Source organism: Poecilia latipinna, unplaced genomic scaffold (assembly GCF_001443285.1).
Source record: "Poecilia latipinna isolate Pla-1442-1.1 unplaced genomic scaffold, P_latipinna-1.0 Scaffold1129, whole genome shotgun sequence".
Taxonomy (NCBI): domain Eukaryota; kingdom Metazoa; phylum Chordata; class Actinopteri; order Cyprinodontiformes; family Poeciliidae; genus Poecilia; species Poecilia latipinna.
This window is the reverse complement of record NW_015113745.1, coordinates 109845-128640: the sequence shown is the minus strand read 5'-3', so window position 1 is coordinate 128640 and position 18796 is coordinate 109845. Positions and strand designations below refer to the sequence as shown.

The 18796-nt window shown below is 35.7% G+C and overlaps 1 protein-coding gene and 1 long non-coding RNA gene across 6 annotated transcripts; one reads left to right on the top strand and one right to left on the bottom strand.

Moving 5' to 3' along the window:
- Positions 1–691: 691 nt before the first annotated feature.
- znf384b (zinc finger protein 384 b) lies at positions 692–16694 on the bottom strand. Of its 5 annotated transcripts, XM_015052758.1 has the most exons (11): positions 16543–16694; positions 13539–13606; positions 12115–12343; positions 11611–11724; positions 10264–10421; positions 10086–10180; positions 9254–9478; positions 3351–3518; positions 3177–3255; positions 2061–2219; positions 692–1916 (listed from the first exon to the last, which is right to left on the bottom strand). In XM_015052758.1, exons 2-11 carry the CDS (start codon positions 13602–13604, stop codon positions 1533–1535), a joined length of 1677 nt encoding a protein of 558 aa, XP_014908244.1. In that variant the 5' UTR covers positions 13605–13606; positions 16543–16694; the 3' UTR covers positions 692–1532. The 5 variants fall into 5 exon arrangements, with proteins under 5 accessions (XP_014908244.1, XP_014908242.1, XP_014908246.1 ...); XM_015052756.1 differs by having other exon boundaries at positions 692–2219; XM_015052760.1 differs by lacking the exon at positions 9254–9478.
- Positions 16020–17125, top strand: LOC106959907 (uncharacterized). The gene is made up of 2 exons (XR_001427455.1): positions 16020–16605; positions 16694–17125. It is a non-coding gene; the product is annotated as an uncharacterized LOC106959907 (long non-coding RNA).
- The last annotated feature ends 1671 nt before the right edge of the window (positions 17126–18796 follow it).

Sequence of the window (18796 nt, the reverse complement as noted above, 5' to 3'; positions counted from 1 at the left end):
AACTCAGACTAATTATACTAAATGTTTCAATGATTAAATATAACAAAAATTCTATTTGTTATATTAGTTATAAACAGCAATTCAAATACCCATGACTTTTTCCCCATTGAAAATATTTTGGATGTTTAAAATATATTTCCATCTTTAACAAAAGTCACATTTACCGTTCATGTGTGTTCCCATTTCAACTTCAGATATATATTAAATATTTTCATTTATTGAAGAAACACTGATGATTTCTGAAAAAAAAAACATAATTTCCATTTAACCTGTTTTATATAAAAAAAAAATTCTCCATTATGTCCTTTACAGCTATTTAAAATACATTAGTATGTTTTTGTTAAAATGTCTGCCAGTCACTCAGTTCAAATAAATAGCGTTTTAAAGTCACAAAAGGAATAATTAGTTTTAGGAAATGACTTTCTGCAGGGAAAAATGTGGATTGGTCTTTTCAGGATGGAGGTCAGTCAACATCTCAATCACAGGAGTTCAAGTTTCTTAAAGTGCCTTTAAAATAGATGGATTTCCAACTATACAATTCCGTAACTTGATGGAAATTATAATAAATTAAAGAGATAATGGTCCCAAAAACAGAATAAATAATTAACCAGAACATTAGACATTCAGTCCTGTAAACCTCTGACACCCGAGCAAATGACTCCCCAACTGAAATAAAATAGAGGGAAAAATCAAACATTTTATAATCTTTATTGTATTTTAAGCATTAAGAAGAGCTGCACAAACTTTAAGTGAGTTAATGTTTCTTTAAAGAAGTATAATAAACATTGTTATGGTGGAAGTATTATAGCAAGAGGACATTTGTATAACATTACCTTATGGACAAACACACAAAGTACTACACTTGATCACATGACAGCTGAAGTATATTATTTCTTCAAAGGCCATGTGAAACTGCAAATAAATTCATCTTTTAATTCCTTAGATATTCGATCATACTTAATAAAGTGGTAGTATATAACTTTATATACTTGATTGCTTTTTTTTTCCTGTGAAGGAAGTAACCTTTAAGATCCCTTTTAAGGTTTAAAAGATCAAAAGCATGTATGCTACACAAACAGCAGAGGCAATAACACTGATCTAAAGACTGAAAGTCTGTATGAAAGTATAAAAATTTACCTTCACCGTTAACTGCCTGCTCCATCATTGCTATGGTCAAATCTGCATTTGCTCGGAAGATCATTTGGTGGTAACAATAAAAAGAAACAAGTTCAGATCCCATCGTAAAGCCATCACTGTGATGGATTGAAACATACTTAGTCTTTACATGCAGTTTCCACTCCAACAGAACAACTAAGCAGAAAGAGAGAGGAAGAAAAAAAAATGGCAAAAACCAAAAAAATTTAAAAAAGAGAAGTCTTCAGTATAACATGTCAGCGTATGCTTTGTCTTGTCTGCCTCAAATCACTGGTCAGGCACGGTCACTTGTTCCAGAGTTTCTATTTTATCCTAGTATTGCTTTAATCCTTTTAGTCTCCATCTCCTGTTTGCCTCGGTTTCATCTCCCTTCGCCTCTAGGAGTTGAGGTGCTCCACTTGGATGGTGGACGCTGACACAGTGAGACAGAGGTCTTTGTGGGAAGTGATGTCAGACACGCTGACTGGTTTGTACTGGATGTCGCCGGCAGATACCGTCTTGTACTGATGCAGGTCAAACGGACAAGGCATGGTTTCTGTCTGGGGGTAGCTGTTCTGGCTTTGCTGGCCGCCGCCCGCCGCTCCGCCGCCCGCGCCTCCGGGTCGGCGCGAACCTCCGTCCGTGCTCTCCACCCGGCCCTGAGCTCCAGCCTGGCCCTGGGCCTGGCTTTGGCTCTGTTGCGCCGCCTGCGCTGCAGAGACTACAGAAGCAGTCAACTGGTCTGGGTTGTGTTTCTCCATGTGTTTCACCAGATACGTCTCCTGAGATGAAGGGAGGATAGGCAAAGGGGAAACAGTGGACACATGACTACACGGTGTAAAGTAGCTGCCAGGCGTCTGATGCCAGTGCGGCGTTTCATAGTGTTTCATGTAGAAATGCTCTTCAGAAATGGACATTTGTCTTACTGAGGTATAAGAGCGGTTGCAGAGACCACACGAGTAGATCTTGGCGTGTTTGACAGTGTGTGTGGACATGTGCACCTCCAGGCTGGCTGCATCTATATATCCTTTATTACAGTTGGGGCACTTGTAGGGCTTGTCTTTGTTGTGCTGGCGGCGGTGGGACTGGGAGGAAATCATTGTTACAAGAAAAACAGCTTGAAAATGTCAGTAAACTTATTCAAATTCAAAGCAAAAAACACTTTATTGATCCCAAAGGGAAATTATATATTGTTGTAACTCATATTAGTTAAAATTATTCAGAGAGGTTTTATATATTTGAGACAGCGGTGTCCAAATGTTTAGGCATGGGGCCAAAAACACCAAGTCAAAAAGACGACTGGATGACTAAAGTGTCCTTTAGTCATCCAGTTTTAGGTAGAAAGAGAGGAAAAAAAGAGAAAAACGATAAATCACACAAATGGAAATTATTGAGCTCTTTTTAATTTGTCATGAGATTAATTGATTCAATGCTAACTGCGACAGGCCTAATTTTCCCTTCTAATTATAATCGCAAAAACCCTTAAATTTTTACATTTTAATGGCTAAATATACAAACTAAATTCACAATATTTTAATGAAACAAGTAAGGCAGTCAAATTTCTGTAGACAAGTAATTAAAATATCACTGTAGATTTAAAATTAAAAAAGGCTCCTGCAGTTTTGTCATATTAAAAAAAAAACTTAAAAAAATTTAGCAACAAGAACAAGACGTATTTCACTCTTGCCTTATTTTGCTGAGTGCATTAAATGGCCGTGCACAAGGCTGCATTTTAGGAAAAGCCACTGGATGTTTTTGGTCCCTATTAGTAATCAACTAAAAGCATAAATGGATGAATACTTTGTGTTGCACCTTACATTTTATGTTTTAATATTTTAATCATCTGTATCTGGCCATCAGTGAAATTTTCACCCCAACATTGTTTTTAAATGTGGATCTGATTCAACTGTCTGATCTGGCAAATAAAACTTAAGCTATTCTAGAACTGTGATCAATGGCCGCCCAAAATTACTCTGAGGACTGCAAATGGTCCCCGAGCCGCACTTTGGACACCCCTGGTTTAAGAAAAAATTATTTCACACCTGTAAATTTGAGAGTTGGGTGAAGGACTTCTCACAGCCAGGATGGGTGCACTTGTACGGCCGATCGCCGGTGTGGATTCTGAAAATAAAAGAAAAACACAAACACACACACATGTACACAGACTCCTGCAACACACAGGTAGGTGAGAAACCCAAGACGAGAGCCGGACTTACCTGCTGTGCTGCTGCAGGTGACTGAGCTGTCTGAAGCACTTGTCGCAGTACGAGCAGGAGTAAGGTTTCACTCCGGTGTGGATGCGGATATGCTGAGCCAGGTAGCTGGAGTTGGCGAAGGACTTGGTGCAGTGGGGACACTTGTGGGGTTTTGACTCCGTGTGGTTCCTGATGAGGACAGACAGGAAGGAGAAGCACAAACAATTTACAAAGAAATAAAACTTTACTGTCTGATATCATTTTTAGTAGTTTATCAAAAATTTAATGGAGATTCTTTTAGTCAACTACATCAACTGCAAGACTATTTGAGACACAAACAGTAAAGAATTTATTTATTTTTGTTTGTTTTCAGAAAAATGATTTTTTTTTCTGAGAAAAATGCAATATATTGTTGCATTAAGTTTAATGCAACAATATTTTACTAGTAAATAAAAGACATGGATGGATGGATGGATGGATGGATGGATGGATGGATGGATGGATGGATGGATGGATGGATGGATGGATGGATGGATTTTAAGTTAACCAGCAGTAAATGTTTACAATCAAACACCTGATGCAGTGACTAAAGTTTTCAGAAAACATTGTTATTTAAACAAAGCAATGGTAAAACACATTCTGACATTTTCTAACAGTAAATAAAAGCAAAAGTTTTTCGGTGTTAAATTATTCTTCCTTCATTCCAGACCTGTCAGATTTTACTGTTATGTTATGAGAAACGTGACAAAAGAGGCTCCAAAACCCTGGAGCAGCTGAGAAGGAGGACAAAGTTTCATTCTAACAATAAAATCTGAACTATTTCTGCTTCAATGCAGACGATGCAACAGAGTGGCAAACATGACTCAAAACTGTATCTACACTGGTAATCATATTTTTTAAAAAGCATTCATTTAAATGTAATAGGACTGGATGTTTTGAATATTTTAGGTAAAATAAAGTACCTTTATCTGAATCATTGTATTCTTTTTCTGCCTTTTGCAGTGTCATGCTTTTTTGTTGAGGTGCACCAACTTTTCTTGCTGATCACTGATGTTTAAAATGATTAAAATTTTTATTAATACCTATTTTCTTTTAAAATTGATGCTGTCAGGTGTTATAAGGTCACAATAAACCTTCAATGTTCCAATCTTACTTTACTGAAAAACATTTAACAATTCCCATGAAACAACAAGACTTTTAACTGTATGAGGTAGTGCTCGCAAACATAAATAAAAGTTCCTACTGCTAAACTAAACTAAAAAATCAGATCCTTTAGTCTTCCATTTCTCACATTTTAAAAACGAACAAAACTTGCACAACATGTTGGACTGCATATTTATGTTTGAGCTTCTTACCAACAATTAAAGTGAACGACAACGTTTTGCTGATACAAAAATCACAAAGTTTGAGGTCAGTTAAGGACAAACTAACAAAACAACCTAAACCACCAACACGTAGTTCTCATGTAAGGTCACACTTCCATGAACTTTGTAACCGACAGCCCTCTTGGCAGGCCGTTGCTATGGAGTTGCTATGACAACAGCTTAGATCTAGCTCTCTCCTTGTTCCCATCTAACTTATGAACAGTTAGATGACTGTAAATGTGTAAGTACATTACAGCTATTACTTGATTACAATTTGTGATTATGCTACCCACTTCTATGCAAAACTAAGATAAATATCAATGATATTTACTGTGGTACTTACTGTCAAACTATCAAATTTAGCTTAGCTAACGTAGCTTTTATCTGCAAGCTAACACGGACATGTAGCTTACAAGTATGTTACAACATGTACTTACTCTGCCAGTCACCAGAGCCGTATTATAATTCACACTAAGTGTTTGCACGTCCTTTATAATCCTTTTAAACACTGATTGTATTCGGTCATAGATTTTAGGCCAACAGCTCATCAGGGTTGTCCAAACTTTTTGCCACATGGGCCAAAATCATTGAGTCAAAAGGACTGGAGGGCCAAAATAAAAATGTTTTTACCTACTCAACAATAAACTAAAAGGGCAATACTTAAAAGTAAACAAGTAAATAAGTCAGATTTGTTGCCGGAAAAGGATGAGTAAATTATTCTAGATCCAAAACTTAAAAAGGTTTCTGGAGATTTGCCTTATTGACAATAATTTAGCTAATCTTTTAGGTATCAATTGGAAAACAAATAAAACAAAATCAGGATGTATGTCACTCTCTCTTTGAAAATGCTTGCTGTATTTAGTCAAGCTTATTAAATTAATGAAAAGTAGATTTGGGTACAGCAAAGTTTACTTTTGAGTAAAAGTCTCTGGTTCTTGGTGAGATAAAGAAAATAATGATTATTTAAGATGAATCCTTTGTGTTATAGGGGATATTTCTATTGTAAGAAGATTTTACTTGTTTGTGGTAATTTTGACCTAATTGAAGATAGAAAGTGATACCTGTACTGGGAGTCCAAATTTTTATTTTCCTTGAGGTGAAGTCTGCGGCCACATACAATCAGTCCAGGGGCTGCAAATGGCCCCCGGGCCGCACTTTGGACACCCCTGTAGTTAACTAGATTGTATATGGCAGCTTGTCCACATTGTCTTACATATTTTCTTCTCCGTCTCAGAGAAGACAAGGCAAAATTGCAGCAGCTTTGAGGTTATCTAAATGTAAATAAAATCAGTAGATAAGATCGGTTTCACATGTAAGTATCAACCAATCACCCAAAATTAAAGAATTGATTGGTGCACCCCTAATTTTCTAAGAAGGTTTTACAAACAGATCAGCTCAGATCAACAAGCATTCGCAGATGACTTGACAGAGACTTGAAGTTGGCCAAAATACACAGACAGAATGAAGCAAAGCTTTGCAGCAAAACAACTTGGAAGCACTTATCTAATTTAACAAGAACAGAATGAAAATAAATAAAACATAAAACAGAGCGTAAGATAGACAGCTGAGAAAACTAATGAGTGAGTCAGTCAGTGATGCTGCTTCACATGCATTTGTGAACGTGTGCAGAGGAAATGACAGGACATGCAGAGAGACAAACAAAAACACACTAAAGCAAACAAAGACACAGGGAAGCAAACCGTGTTTGCAAAGAAAGAAAGGAAGGAAAGAAAAAAACAAGAAGGAAAATATTACAAGTGAATTAATACAACACAACCCCCGTACATTTGGACCGTCCTTTCTGATTACAGTATGAATTATGTAAAATCTTATTAGAGGGCAGAGCTGCGACCAGAAAGATCTAATCTGGAATCTGATTTCCTGAAAAGGTCACTGGAAGAATGTAATATGAATCTGAACTTCATCGTCCCTCTGAGGAAGAGGAGGACAGCAGCCTGGGCTGCAGGACGAACGCTGGAGGACAGGTTAACAGGACAGGGACAGAGACGAGGACAAACCTGTTGCTACCCTTCCAGCTTGTTTCAACAACGCTTCATTTCCCTGAAGAAATTATTTAAATACAATTCTCTACTATATATCTGAATGCCTTAATATGGGGTAAAATAACCATGAAAAAATGAGAGGGAGTTTTAAGTCACTCCTTGAAAAATAATAATTTATTACTTAATTTTATTGTCATCAGTAAGGGTCAAACATAATTACAATATTTTATTTCTGAGACTAAAAACTGAAACCAAAATTCAGCTTGACCCTCACCGGTAACAATAAAATTATGTTACAAATTTTACTCTTTAAAGCAGATTTTATTGGCAAGCAGTGACAATATCACAATAGCATGGACAAATGTGTTGGTACTTGCTATTGATCCTTAGATTTTAGTCATTAATGGTTTAATTTAATATCACAGAGGCCTAGGAAGCTTATTTAAAGGAACAAACGTACTAAAGAGTAGTTTGGTCTGGATGATGAAGCAAAGACAAGGAGCTCAGATTACGACAACATACGTATGTTGATTAAATTAAAATGTCAACAAGAAGCTAATTCATTCCAATAATATAATTCAAAATGTGGTCATTATGCACACATGTTGATATCTTTCAAGCATTTATTCTTGTTTATTTTGATGATTTTTGCAGCTTACAGCAAATGGAAATCCAAACCTCAGTTTCAAGAAAATCTGAAGACTGATAAATATTATTTCTTAATAGCGAAACGTGTTATGGTTAAAACAATCATGGTCATGACTGCCGACCTGACAGTCACCATGGTGATGTCATCATGGCAGCCATCTTGTTTGACAAGCATGTTTTACAGCTTTTATTTATTTGGATGTTTTATGAGAACACTATAGAAAAGAATCTATTTAAATGAGGAATGTTAAGTGTCTTGTGATATACTTTTAATACTTTATTTTTTAATACATCAACGTCAAATTATTTAGCAGCAGGACTTTGAAACGACTGACGGAGACTATTTCAAAGAAAGAACCACATTACACCAGATCTTGGTAACTCTATAAAAGCTTTTTTTCTCATTAAAACTCAATTTTTCTCTTAATTTTAACTCATGGTAAAATTGAGTCTTCATTTGCCTAATGTTGTGGCTATTCTCATATAATTAAACCAAACCTACTGTAGCCTCACACTAGAACAAATCACAGAAGGGATTATTGAAATAAAAGCCACTTTTTCAAAAACATTTCTCTTTATCTTATAAAATGCAACAACAAAAAAAAAAAAGATTAAAATTGGAAATGGGATCAGGTATGAAAAAAAACCCAACAGATTTTATTTGTAAGCAATATCACTCAGAACTAATCTTAGGTTCTGTTTTGTTTTTTTGAGTAACTTAATTAGATTTGTAATTAAATGTTAAAATAAACACAAAATAGCCTCCATGAATGTTACTGTCTAAATACAGATAACATACAAGTTTGACCTTTTGAATTGAATTACTGAAATGAATTAACTTTAATTTAATTAATGTTAAAATTAAAGCTAACAACACCATCTCCAAGCAGTTCAATGTTCCTTTAACTTCAGCTCACATAAGATTAAAAGGCCTGGTTTAAAAGCCTGAAGGAAAGTGTGGATAATGAAAAAGCTGAAAGACCCCAAAGTGAAGCAAAGGTCGAGGTTCATAATTTTCTGATCTCTCCATCCATTGGTTTAGTTTTGGGGCTGCATTCCTGCATCAAATCTGTGCACAAGATTACTGAGGCGTCTTAGAGAAAAACATGAGCCACAGGTCAAAGCTGCTCCGACTGGATTACGACCCAAAATATAAAGTTAACAGCACTCGCAAAATGGCAGAGGACAAATAAATAAATAAATAAAACCTCAGTATTCTTAAAAAAACCTCAATGAGCCCAGATATATTTCCTGGTGAATACTAGGGCTGGGCATTTATCAAATCGTTTATCATTTACTGTAAAAAAGTTACTGTCACTATAAGAATTATGATTTATTGTTTCTGCGATAAATTTCAATTAATCTTAAAAAAACGTTCCCCACTATTTTTCTCCATGAGAGAATCAAAAATGTAAATAAATGAAGCTTTATGATATAAATCACGCTTCTTTACAAAAATAAGAATGATTTTCAAGAGCACAATTTGTATGCAGTTTCCTAAAAAAGAGGTAATGTAGTTTTTAATCATAATGTTTTATCATTATTGCGACAGTACTGCAAAATATTGTGATAAAATATTTATCACCCATAATATCTACGGTAAGATCTGAAAACTACAGGCTGGACAGTTTGTTCAGAAGGAAAAGGCAAAACTACCTATTTGCAGATGCAGTGATCACTTGTTGGTGTGTTTGATTTGGGGTACCATCTTTTTTGTCCATGCAATTTTGATTTGTTTTAACACAATACAGAGTTAAATTGAATAAATAGTAAATTTGGAGTAAAAAAACACAAGGTTTTAAGCTGCTTCAGATGTTTTTTTTGGGTTGCTAAGGAAGGGAAGCAACAAATGTTTCTCCGTCTGAGGTGCAGGGGAGAGGATAAGGGAGGAAGGTGGGGTCTGCAGTACCGTGAGTGCTGCTGTAAGTGACTGAGCTGCCTGAAAGATTTCTGGCAGTAGGAGCAGGTGTAAGGCTTGGCCCCGCTGTGGATGCGGATGTGCTGGGCCAGGTAGCTCGAGTTGGCGAACGACTTGGCGCAGTGAGGACACTTGTGAGGTTTGGCCTCTGTGTGCGACTTGGAGTGGATCTGCATGTCAGACTTACTGAAGAAGGTCGCCGCACACATCCGGCACCTACAGGCGGAGAGACACAGAAATGGGAGGCCGGGATGGAGAAAGGAGAACCAGAAGGAGGGAAACAAAACCAGAGGAGGAGGAAATTTTCACGAAAGATGGGATGAGGGGGGGAGGTGGGGTAATCAGGACAGGAGGAGGAAAATGGAGCAATGAGTCAGATAATTAAGTTATGGGAGAAAATAAATTATTAAAAGAAAACTCAATCAGGACAGAAGTGGGTTAACAAATGTTACACACGCCCGGACAACACAGAAAGACATTAAAAGGGGAAATTTAGTAAAAACAGAAAAAGAAAGGTCTACAGATATAAAACAAAGGAACAGAGTGCTATATCCAAACAAACAGAAGAAGCAAGGCTAATGTGCAGCATGTGGAGAAGCAGAGAGGAGCTGCAGAGCAGTGATGTGTTTGTCTTTTCAAATGCATCATCAAGCATCTGCTACAAAGACTCACTTCCTGCCAGAACATGCAGAAAAGAATGTTTAGAAGAGCTACTATGCGTGTTTGTGTCTGTGTCAGCAGCACCTAGTTCGTCTATAAGAGCTGAACATCTATGCAGCCAGAGCGAGGACGCACAGCAGACGCTTTTTAATCAAAACCGTACCTGTATGTCTTTGTGGAGTCTTTATGTCCATGTTCTTCGTCCTCATGGGACATCTCGTATGGATCTCCGGGATGATGATGCTGCAAAGATGACACCTTTCCAAAACAACAAGAAAAAAGGATTTGGACAGGTCTCTTCAGCTACAAAGTCAAATTTTCCTCTCTAGTTATTGTCTTACATGTCCGCCAGGTGTCAGGTGTGTCAGTATTAGCGTGTCATGTCCTGGTCCACCCAGAGTGGCAACTCTGGACAGCGTAGTCACCTTTTTCTTTCTCCCTCGTTTGGAGGGAGACGGCATCACAACCACGTGGGACGTCCCGTCTCCTTCTTTCTTGTCTGCAACAGAAAGGAAGAACATTCTTAAAAAAAAGAACAGCATCTTTTTAAACTTAAACCTGCTGCTTCATGTCCTAAAATTGCGCAGTTTTGGAAATATGTGCACAAAACTGTGAAGAAGATTCTGGGATATAATATCCTTATGAGTAGCACGGTACTGTGTCTTTGTAATTTTAACAATACCAAAGTAAGCGTAAAGGATAGGGACCTGATTAAGATAATGCTAATAGCTAATAAGAAACCTTTTATGAGGAAATGGGGAAAGACCACAGCAAACACAAATGGAAGAAAAGTGGACGAAATGGACAATATTCAAGACAAAGACAGCGACAAAAAATAGAGAAAGAACTGGACAAACTACATGGGACAAAGGTCTAAATAGCTGTCAAGCAGAAGTTTCATGTTATATAATGTTTAATATGAATTGTTCATGTACGTTTTAAATGTACACAAATGTATGGAAAACGCTAAATGATTAAAAAAACCTGGTGCTTCAGTTTACTCATCCACTTTCAAAAAGTTTAATGTTTTTTTTCTGAAGGTAACTAGAAATAAAACAAACTTTCCATCTTTATTCAACAGTCACGCTATCAAGAATTTCCCTTGCATTACTTTGGAGTAAATGGCTTCAAGTAAATATTTCTTATAATAATAACATCTCAAGCTGATTTTTAGGTTTTGTCAACTCACAGGCTCATTTTATACGACAACAGTGCATCACTGTTACAGAATTTACATAAACAAATGTTGCAGAACTGACCCGACAACACAGCTGCTAATCTCATGCTATGCAATGCAGACTCTCTGTCTTCACTGACGAAGACTCCGAATTCTTGAAGTAGCTACGAATTAAGCTAAACCTATTTGATTTATTTGGTTATGACTAAAAAACAAACTGAAAAGTGCAGATGGCAATGTAAATATGCATGGTAAAATAATTTCACAAACAATTTCTACAAAGTTTGTATTTAAGTTTAATAAATGTAACTTAGTAGGAGGGAAAATAATGTGTTGTGAAAATTATTTCTGCCTTTTGTCATTTTTATTAGCAAACAAAGCCAGAAAATAAAATCAGAAATTGTATCTGGTATGAAAAAATCTGAGATTAAATTTTTATGCCTCATCTCCCAGTCCTAGACTGAGTGTACATTGCGTCAGATTTTCATCCTTGATGTTTTTGTATTTTTACCTGAAGAAGGAAGAGCCGAAACTATCATGGTGGTCGCTGGATGACCGGAGACAAATGACTGAGAGGACGTGGGAGAGACCAGCGTTCCCTGAGGTGTTGTGATCACCAGACCAGCTGCACGCAGAGAAACAAAGGCAGAAAGTATTATAGGCTGATATAAACGTATCATCGAATACATATTTAATATCTTCTGCTGAGCCTGGAACTGCTAAAACAGCATTATAAAAAAAAGGAGCCTGCAAAAGCTAAAGAGCTGCTGAATCATTTCTGAGAAGCGCCCTGTGGCTGTGGAATAAAAAGAGACACGCAGATGTTCATTTTACCCTCAAGCTGACCTGTTGGCAACATTTGTTCTCATCAAACTAAATCATTTAATGCGCTGCTGCTACGAGCCGCTACGTTCAGAAACCATCTTCTGCGTCGTCAGATATTACGGCCACGGCTCCAGCTGTTGAAACAGAAAGAGTCGGCCCTGAAGGCTGCTCTGGGCAGAAACAGGCGTACCTGCTGTCATGATGCCTGTCGAGGGGACGGGCAGCACTGTGATGTTCTGGGCGCTGTGAGGCGGGTGGAGGTGCGCCGCACCGCCAGCCTGCCCGCCGCCATCTGTCTTGGCTCCAGGAGTTGGGATGGTAAGAAGAGTAGTCTGGTAGTGTGAGGCCGATGACGGAGAGAAGGAGGCGTTCTTCTCCTGGTGCTCCTTCACCTTGTTCAGAAACATGCTATTCTCAAGCTGGCAGAGGTCAGGGGAGGAGAGTGATGTCATCAGGCAAAGCTGAAGTATGTGACTTTATAAAAATTATGTTTTTTTATAAAACTGTCACCATGTGATGACAGGATGTAATGAGACAGAAAATCTGTGAAAAGATCAGTCTCCTTCACCTACTTCATGAACTACCACGAAGAAATACACCACTCCCAGTCAAAAACAACCAATCAGAGGCGGGAGGCGGGTCTTAGCGCTGTCAATCAACCTCATTTACACACTGCTAAATGGGCTAATGAATTAAATGAATGAGGCGCCACCCTGTTACCACGTTTAGGTGGTTTTACACAAAAACAAAGAATAAAACTGTTCAAATTAATTAACGACACAAATATTAACAGATATGAATCCAGATCTGATTATATCAAAATAGGAAATTATAATTGTAAAAATAGTACATTACTTAATGAGAATAGCAAGAAATAAAAAAGATAAAACTGTTTAACTGCATTTTGCAGGACTGCTTCTGGAAAAAAATAATATAAAAAAAAATCTAATAAATGTGCTGGTGTACAATAATCAAACATGAGGAAAGACAGAGAAATACATTTGTATTTCCCATGAAAACATGGTACATAGTCTTGTATAGTCCGATAACACATTTATTTAGTCTCATAAAAGACGTGATTATTGTCAAAATAAGGCATTTTTTTTGTCCATGAGTCCACCAAGGTTACACTTTACACTTCAATGATGTACATTTTAAGAACAATGCACTGACCTGACAAAATCAACCAATCAGAGCCAGGAGGCGGGTCTTAGGGCTGTCAGTCAACTTTGTGTATATGCTGCTAAATGTGCTAATGGTGGAGAAGCAATTTAGCATCAACCTTATCATTCCCTACTGTCTCTGCTAGCTGCAGCGTAGCAGAGAACAAGATGGGGAGCAAAGGGAAGAACAAGCAGCGCCACATGGAGGGTAATTGACAGCGCTAAGACCCTCCTTCTGGCTCTGATTGGTTGATTCTAGCTAGCACTGGGAGAAGGCAGAAAAGCTAAATTTTTTCACAGATTATCCGTCTCATATCATTCGATCAGTTTCAACAAATATGTAAAAAAAAAAATAAAATAAATATATATATATATATATATATATATTTCTTATTGAAGTTACATACTGCAGCTTTTAATATTTTATTTTATGTCAATCCTAAATGAATACCTGCGTGGGCACAGTGGGGAGGTGAGACCAGAAATATGAGGAATTAAAATGAGAGTCTTCCATCATCTCTGCGGGGGAAAAAACACAAGAAGAAGAAGCATAAGGTTCATAGATCTGCCAAATAAGATAAAGAGACAAAGAAACTCAGCTTGAAATTATCTAAATATTCCCCTTCTGTCCACATTAAGCAGGCTTACACTGGAGGAAGAGCTGATGATGATGATTAAGATATGCTATGAATGAAAGGATTAAATGGGTTTCAATCAGTTCTTTCAGCACCAAGACTGATTCAGATCACGTCACTCATTTATACAGTCATATTCAGTCTTTCCTGCTGGCTGTGAAAAGTGTGACCCAATAGGATGAATGTATCATTTGCACAGCAGCATATATAGAAGCTTTTGTGCAATTTGGTTGCTGGTAATAATGCACAGAGTCATAAAAAGGGAAGTAGCCCCTTGCACTTCCTTGTCTTACTTGAATTTGAAACGTTTTGTTGCAAATTTTCAAAGACATAGAATCCTACAAAAGATAAAAAAAAAACAAAAACAAAAGTAAGAACAAACTATATAACAGGGCAAACGTACAGCATAAGAAGACATTGTACAGTTATTAAAAATACTCCAATTGAAAGATATGTGCAAATGAGTATGATAATTTGTAAAAACAATGTAAAAAAAAAAGTGGATGTATATTTTTGCATAAAAAAGACATATCGGGAAAAAAACTTTTTAGAAATGGGCCTCCGTGTTATGTCATATTTATACCAACAAAAATGAGCAAATAGAAAGCTCTAGAAATTCATATGAACATAAAGAACCAAAATAAAAAGTAATGATTTAGTTTAATCTATATGAGTGCTTTTATAGCAAATGATTTGTTATAAAACAGCTATTTATCAATGTGGGATTTTTTTCTAATTTAACTTTGTAATTAAAGTTTTTCTCTAAGTTATACACTGTGATGTCATACAATTTTATTTATGCTGTAATTTTTCTCTTTATGAATGAAAATCTCATCTGAAATCTGCTTTTCATGTTTACTCTGGTTGTTTTTGACTTATATTAAAATTAACTTGGAGATCTTGTCACACGCTGAAGTGTGACAAGAAAGCAAATGAAGAAAAAAATCTTTAACGGTTCAAATAGTTTCTTAAATAAATGTACATATTATTTTTGATGGAATATGTATAGGTGGCTGACATAATTATAATTATGGCATTAAATGAGACATTATTAAAAAAAACAACTTGAGGTAATTCAACACTTTTAACACTAGTAGAAGTTGCCACTTAATGACAGGAAATTCAAGATGGCAGAGATAAACATTAACTCCAAACCAAGAGGGCAAAAAAACAACTAACTTAATTGAACATATTTTTCCCAGAAGTAATTTTTCTGCACAATAATTCAGAATATTTTCAGAAAGAAAATCCTGCCAAGCGAGTTAATAGAAAAGTACAAAAATGGGGATTTTGGGGCCCCAGAGAGCTTGGGGTCATTGTTTATTTTGTTGAGTCTAAGGCCAGAACATCTACAATGGCTCTCAAAAATTACAATTATAAAAAAAAAAACCTAACTCAGCTTTTCAAAAGTAGATATAAAAAATGCATGTGTACAATGTTTTTTTCATGGAATAACCACAGAAAGGCACTAAAAGTTATGATGGAGTATTAATGCCAGGCTAAGGTAATTATCTGTTTCAAATTAAGAGAATAAAGTTAAAATATTATGAGAATATAGTAAAAATATTAGTAGAGAAAAGGTGCAAAATTACCAGGAACAAATGTTTTTCTTCAAAATCAAGTCGTTTGCAGAATCGCTTCAAATTCCTACTACTGATAATAATGTGATGTTGAAAAAAGATTAAAAACTTCCTTATTTGTAAAACCAATAGAAAAGAATACCTTTACAAGATGCTCAACATTCCTCATTTTAACACAGTGGTAATACTGGTTTTTCATTTAGGAGTTCTTATAAAATAATTATTTCATTCTCTTATTAATGAAACTTTATTCATATATTCAGGCAATATTATGACTTTATTCTAAATATTAAATTATTGTTACAACTTTATTCTTTTACTATTTCAAACTGGCCCTGACATTCTGTCACAAAAAAGTATCAATAATATTTTTACTTCTATTTATGTGTTATCTTTTACATCATTTTTCACAAATATCAACATCCCCTGGGGGGAAAAGTGCATCCATCCTTTTATTAAACCTTAAAATAGAAATAAAACCGTTGTTCTTTAAAAATAACACATTTCTCATAATAAATATTTAGTGAACATTACCAGTTGTCCTTTTTTTTCCAAAATGTTTGGCAACATTCGAAGATCTAAAGTGGATATTTGCATTGTTAGGGTTGCAGAAATCTCTTAGGAGAAAACTAATGACAAAGAGAAAACGTAAAAAATAAATTATTAAAGTTACACAGTGACCAGACTAAATTAACGTAACCTGAAACAAACCACTTCTTGGTAGTCTCTGATATATGACACAGGTATGTTATTTATGCTTTTATCAATTGCTAAATCGTCATTATTTTTAGTCTTTTGGGGGTTTCGAAATAAATGGCTCTGAATAAAATGCTAAACCAGTAGTAACGATGCTTTAATTCCAGCTGTAGACAGTTAGCTCTAAGCTAGAAGTGTATGAAGTGAGCTACTATCACTAGCTTGTATAAAGTGCTACATTTTGGGTCCAAATAGTGCTGAAGCTCGGAAGCTTGACTCCATTCGGGCCCAGTAGGTGTTGTGGTTACTCCGGCCCACCGCGCTGATTAACTGCAGCTAGCATACAATGTGTCTGTGTTGCCCTCCTGCCTGATAGAAAAAAAAAAATAACAAGCAGGGAAAAAAAAAAAAAAAAAACCTAAAGGGTAAAAAAAGCGAGAAAAAAAACTCGGCCATCCTCACAGACTTCCGGCTGTGGCGGAGAGGCGGCAGCACACATTCAGGGAAAATTACTAACGACGGCAGAGAGAACAGCGACGTTTACCGGTTCAGACGACTCCGACCTCCTGTCCGAAACTCCAAGCAACCCGAACAATCTGGTCCCGAGGTCCAACTTTGTCAAAATTCCTGTAAATCAGTGAAGTTTCCTCCCCCTCCCTGTCTTACTATTTTTTTCTCTTTTTTTCTCCGCTTAGCTAGCTGCTTCGTCTGAGCTTCACTTCCTCTCGAAAAGGTCGTCAGACAAAAGGAGTGTGTCTGTGTTGATGTCATGTCCGGTATCTGATGGATACTTGATTTAAAAATGCAACATGTTCTTCTTCAGCCGTCTCAGCGGGAGTTTTAGGGCGACAAAGGTCCGTTTTGAAGCAAATCAGCTATTGATTACTTTTATTTTGTTGCATTCAAAGATCAGATTCTGATCTTAAACTGAACGTGATGCCTTCACGTTACCTTGGACGAATCAGAGGTCACTAAAATCGATTAATCCTCCCTACTGTGGTGATTTGGATGAAGTGAATACACTACAAACAGAGCAGGGGCAAAAAAGGTAGTTATAAAAGATTACTCTATATTAGAATAAATTCAAAAAATGTCATTTTAAAAATAAATTAAAATGATTAATGCTGTGTAATTACTACCATTACAGGCTATACAGTCTGATTTCTGAACTGTATACAAGACATTACAACAGCTTATTAGGGCCATTTTAAATAGAAAAAAGGAGTAAATTTCCAACAAAACTCTCAGAAATAAAAAAAAAACAAAAAAACAAGTCCATTTCTTGGCTTGAAAAGTTGAAAATTTGCTACAAAAAAAGCATAAATTTTGAGATTAATCTAATAAATTCATAGAAAAAATTATTTCTGAGTTTCACAAGTCGAAGATTTTCAACTTTTCAAACTTAGAAATTTCTAAGTTTTTCCTAGAAATTTCAATTCAAAATTCTTGAGATTTTCCTCACAAATTTTTGATTTTTGCAGCTCAGAAATGTCATTGTATTTTTGTGTAGGATATTTCTGAAAATAATCTGAGCATTTCTGAGTCTTTCAGGCAAATTTTTTAACATTCGGAGCTCAGAAATGTCTGAGTGTTTTCTAGAAAATTCCTGAGATTAATCTAAAAATTTCAGAGTTTTTTGGCAGAAATGTATTCCTTTTTTTCTATCTACAATGGCCCTAATATGCAGCTGCACTTTAACAATAACTTGTCAGACACTGTTATATTTAACAATAAAATTCAAAGTTATTTTCAGATCTCACCGCAGTTGGACATTTATTTGTGTATTTATTCATCAAGTGTATTTTGACCATTTCTGTGTTATTGCTCTTGTACCTTCCAGTTGTCTCTTTGCTAAGTTTCAATTAAGAGAATAAGTTCAAAGCACTGAATGAAGAACAAACATAAGATTATGTAATAATAACCAGACACATCTACAGTTTATGTTTAAGTCAAGTTTCTTGTTTGTACAGAAGCTTTGATGTTTTATAGTTATTTTCTGTCTGCTGCACCTTTTATGCCTTTTTGTAAAGAAGGAACATAAATCACTGTACACTGCCACTAGAACTACTTTATTCTTCATGAGTTATACACACTATCTACTTACTGTAAGTATTGGTCTAATGAACTTTATGTTTAATTTGGGAAAATGTTTCTTCTGTTATTTATTTGTACTATTGTTTATTTGTAAATAGAAACATTTTCATATAAACAAATATTTTTGTCTTATTACACCATTTTACAAAATTAAATCAGATGGTATGATCAGTTACTCAATATTTAAGAAGCCTTTTTTTTTTTTTACCAAAAACTTTTTTACTCTTAAATAATTTTTCAGATTTTACTTTTACCTTAATAAAAAGTTGAAGTATTGCTACTCTTACCTGAGTACAATTTTTTAGAAACTCTATCCACTTCATCTTAAGTGTATTCTGAGTGACAAGTATCCACATAGACCTTAACAAGGAACAAATTAAGAAGATTAGATCTAAATATTTATAGTTTCCAACTTCCAAAATAAAAGAATGCAATTTAAAATTACAAACAAATTTTATCCAAGACTTTCTGAGGTTCAAATGGATATAAGTGTGCATTCTGTGAGGAAGTAACAGGATTTTGATCATCTGTTTTTTTATGTGTGACATTGTGCAATCCTTTTTTGCAGGATCCTTATAAGCTTATCTGGGTTCATGGGGCACAATTAACAAATATAAACATCCAAGAGGTTACATTTGGTGGGGTTTTTTAAATTAATGACCATAAGAGTGATCACAGTGTAAATAATGTTCTCTTATTAGGCA

Coding starts and splice junctions, on each gene's coding strand:
- znf384b (XM_015052756.1), bottom strand. CDS start 13,604: ATGATGGAAGACTCTCATTTTAATTCCTCATATTTCTGGTCTCACCTC. Junction 3,519..9,253: donor CACTTACAGCAGCACTCACG/GTACTGCAGACC, acceptor TGTCCTCATCAG/GAACCACACGGAGTCAAAAC. Junction 2,220..3,176: donor CCCAACTCTCAAATTTACAG/GTGTGAAATAAT, acceptor ATTTCCTCCCAG/TCCCACCGCCGCCAGCACAA.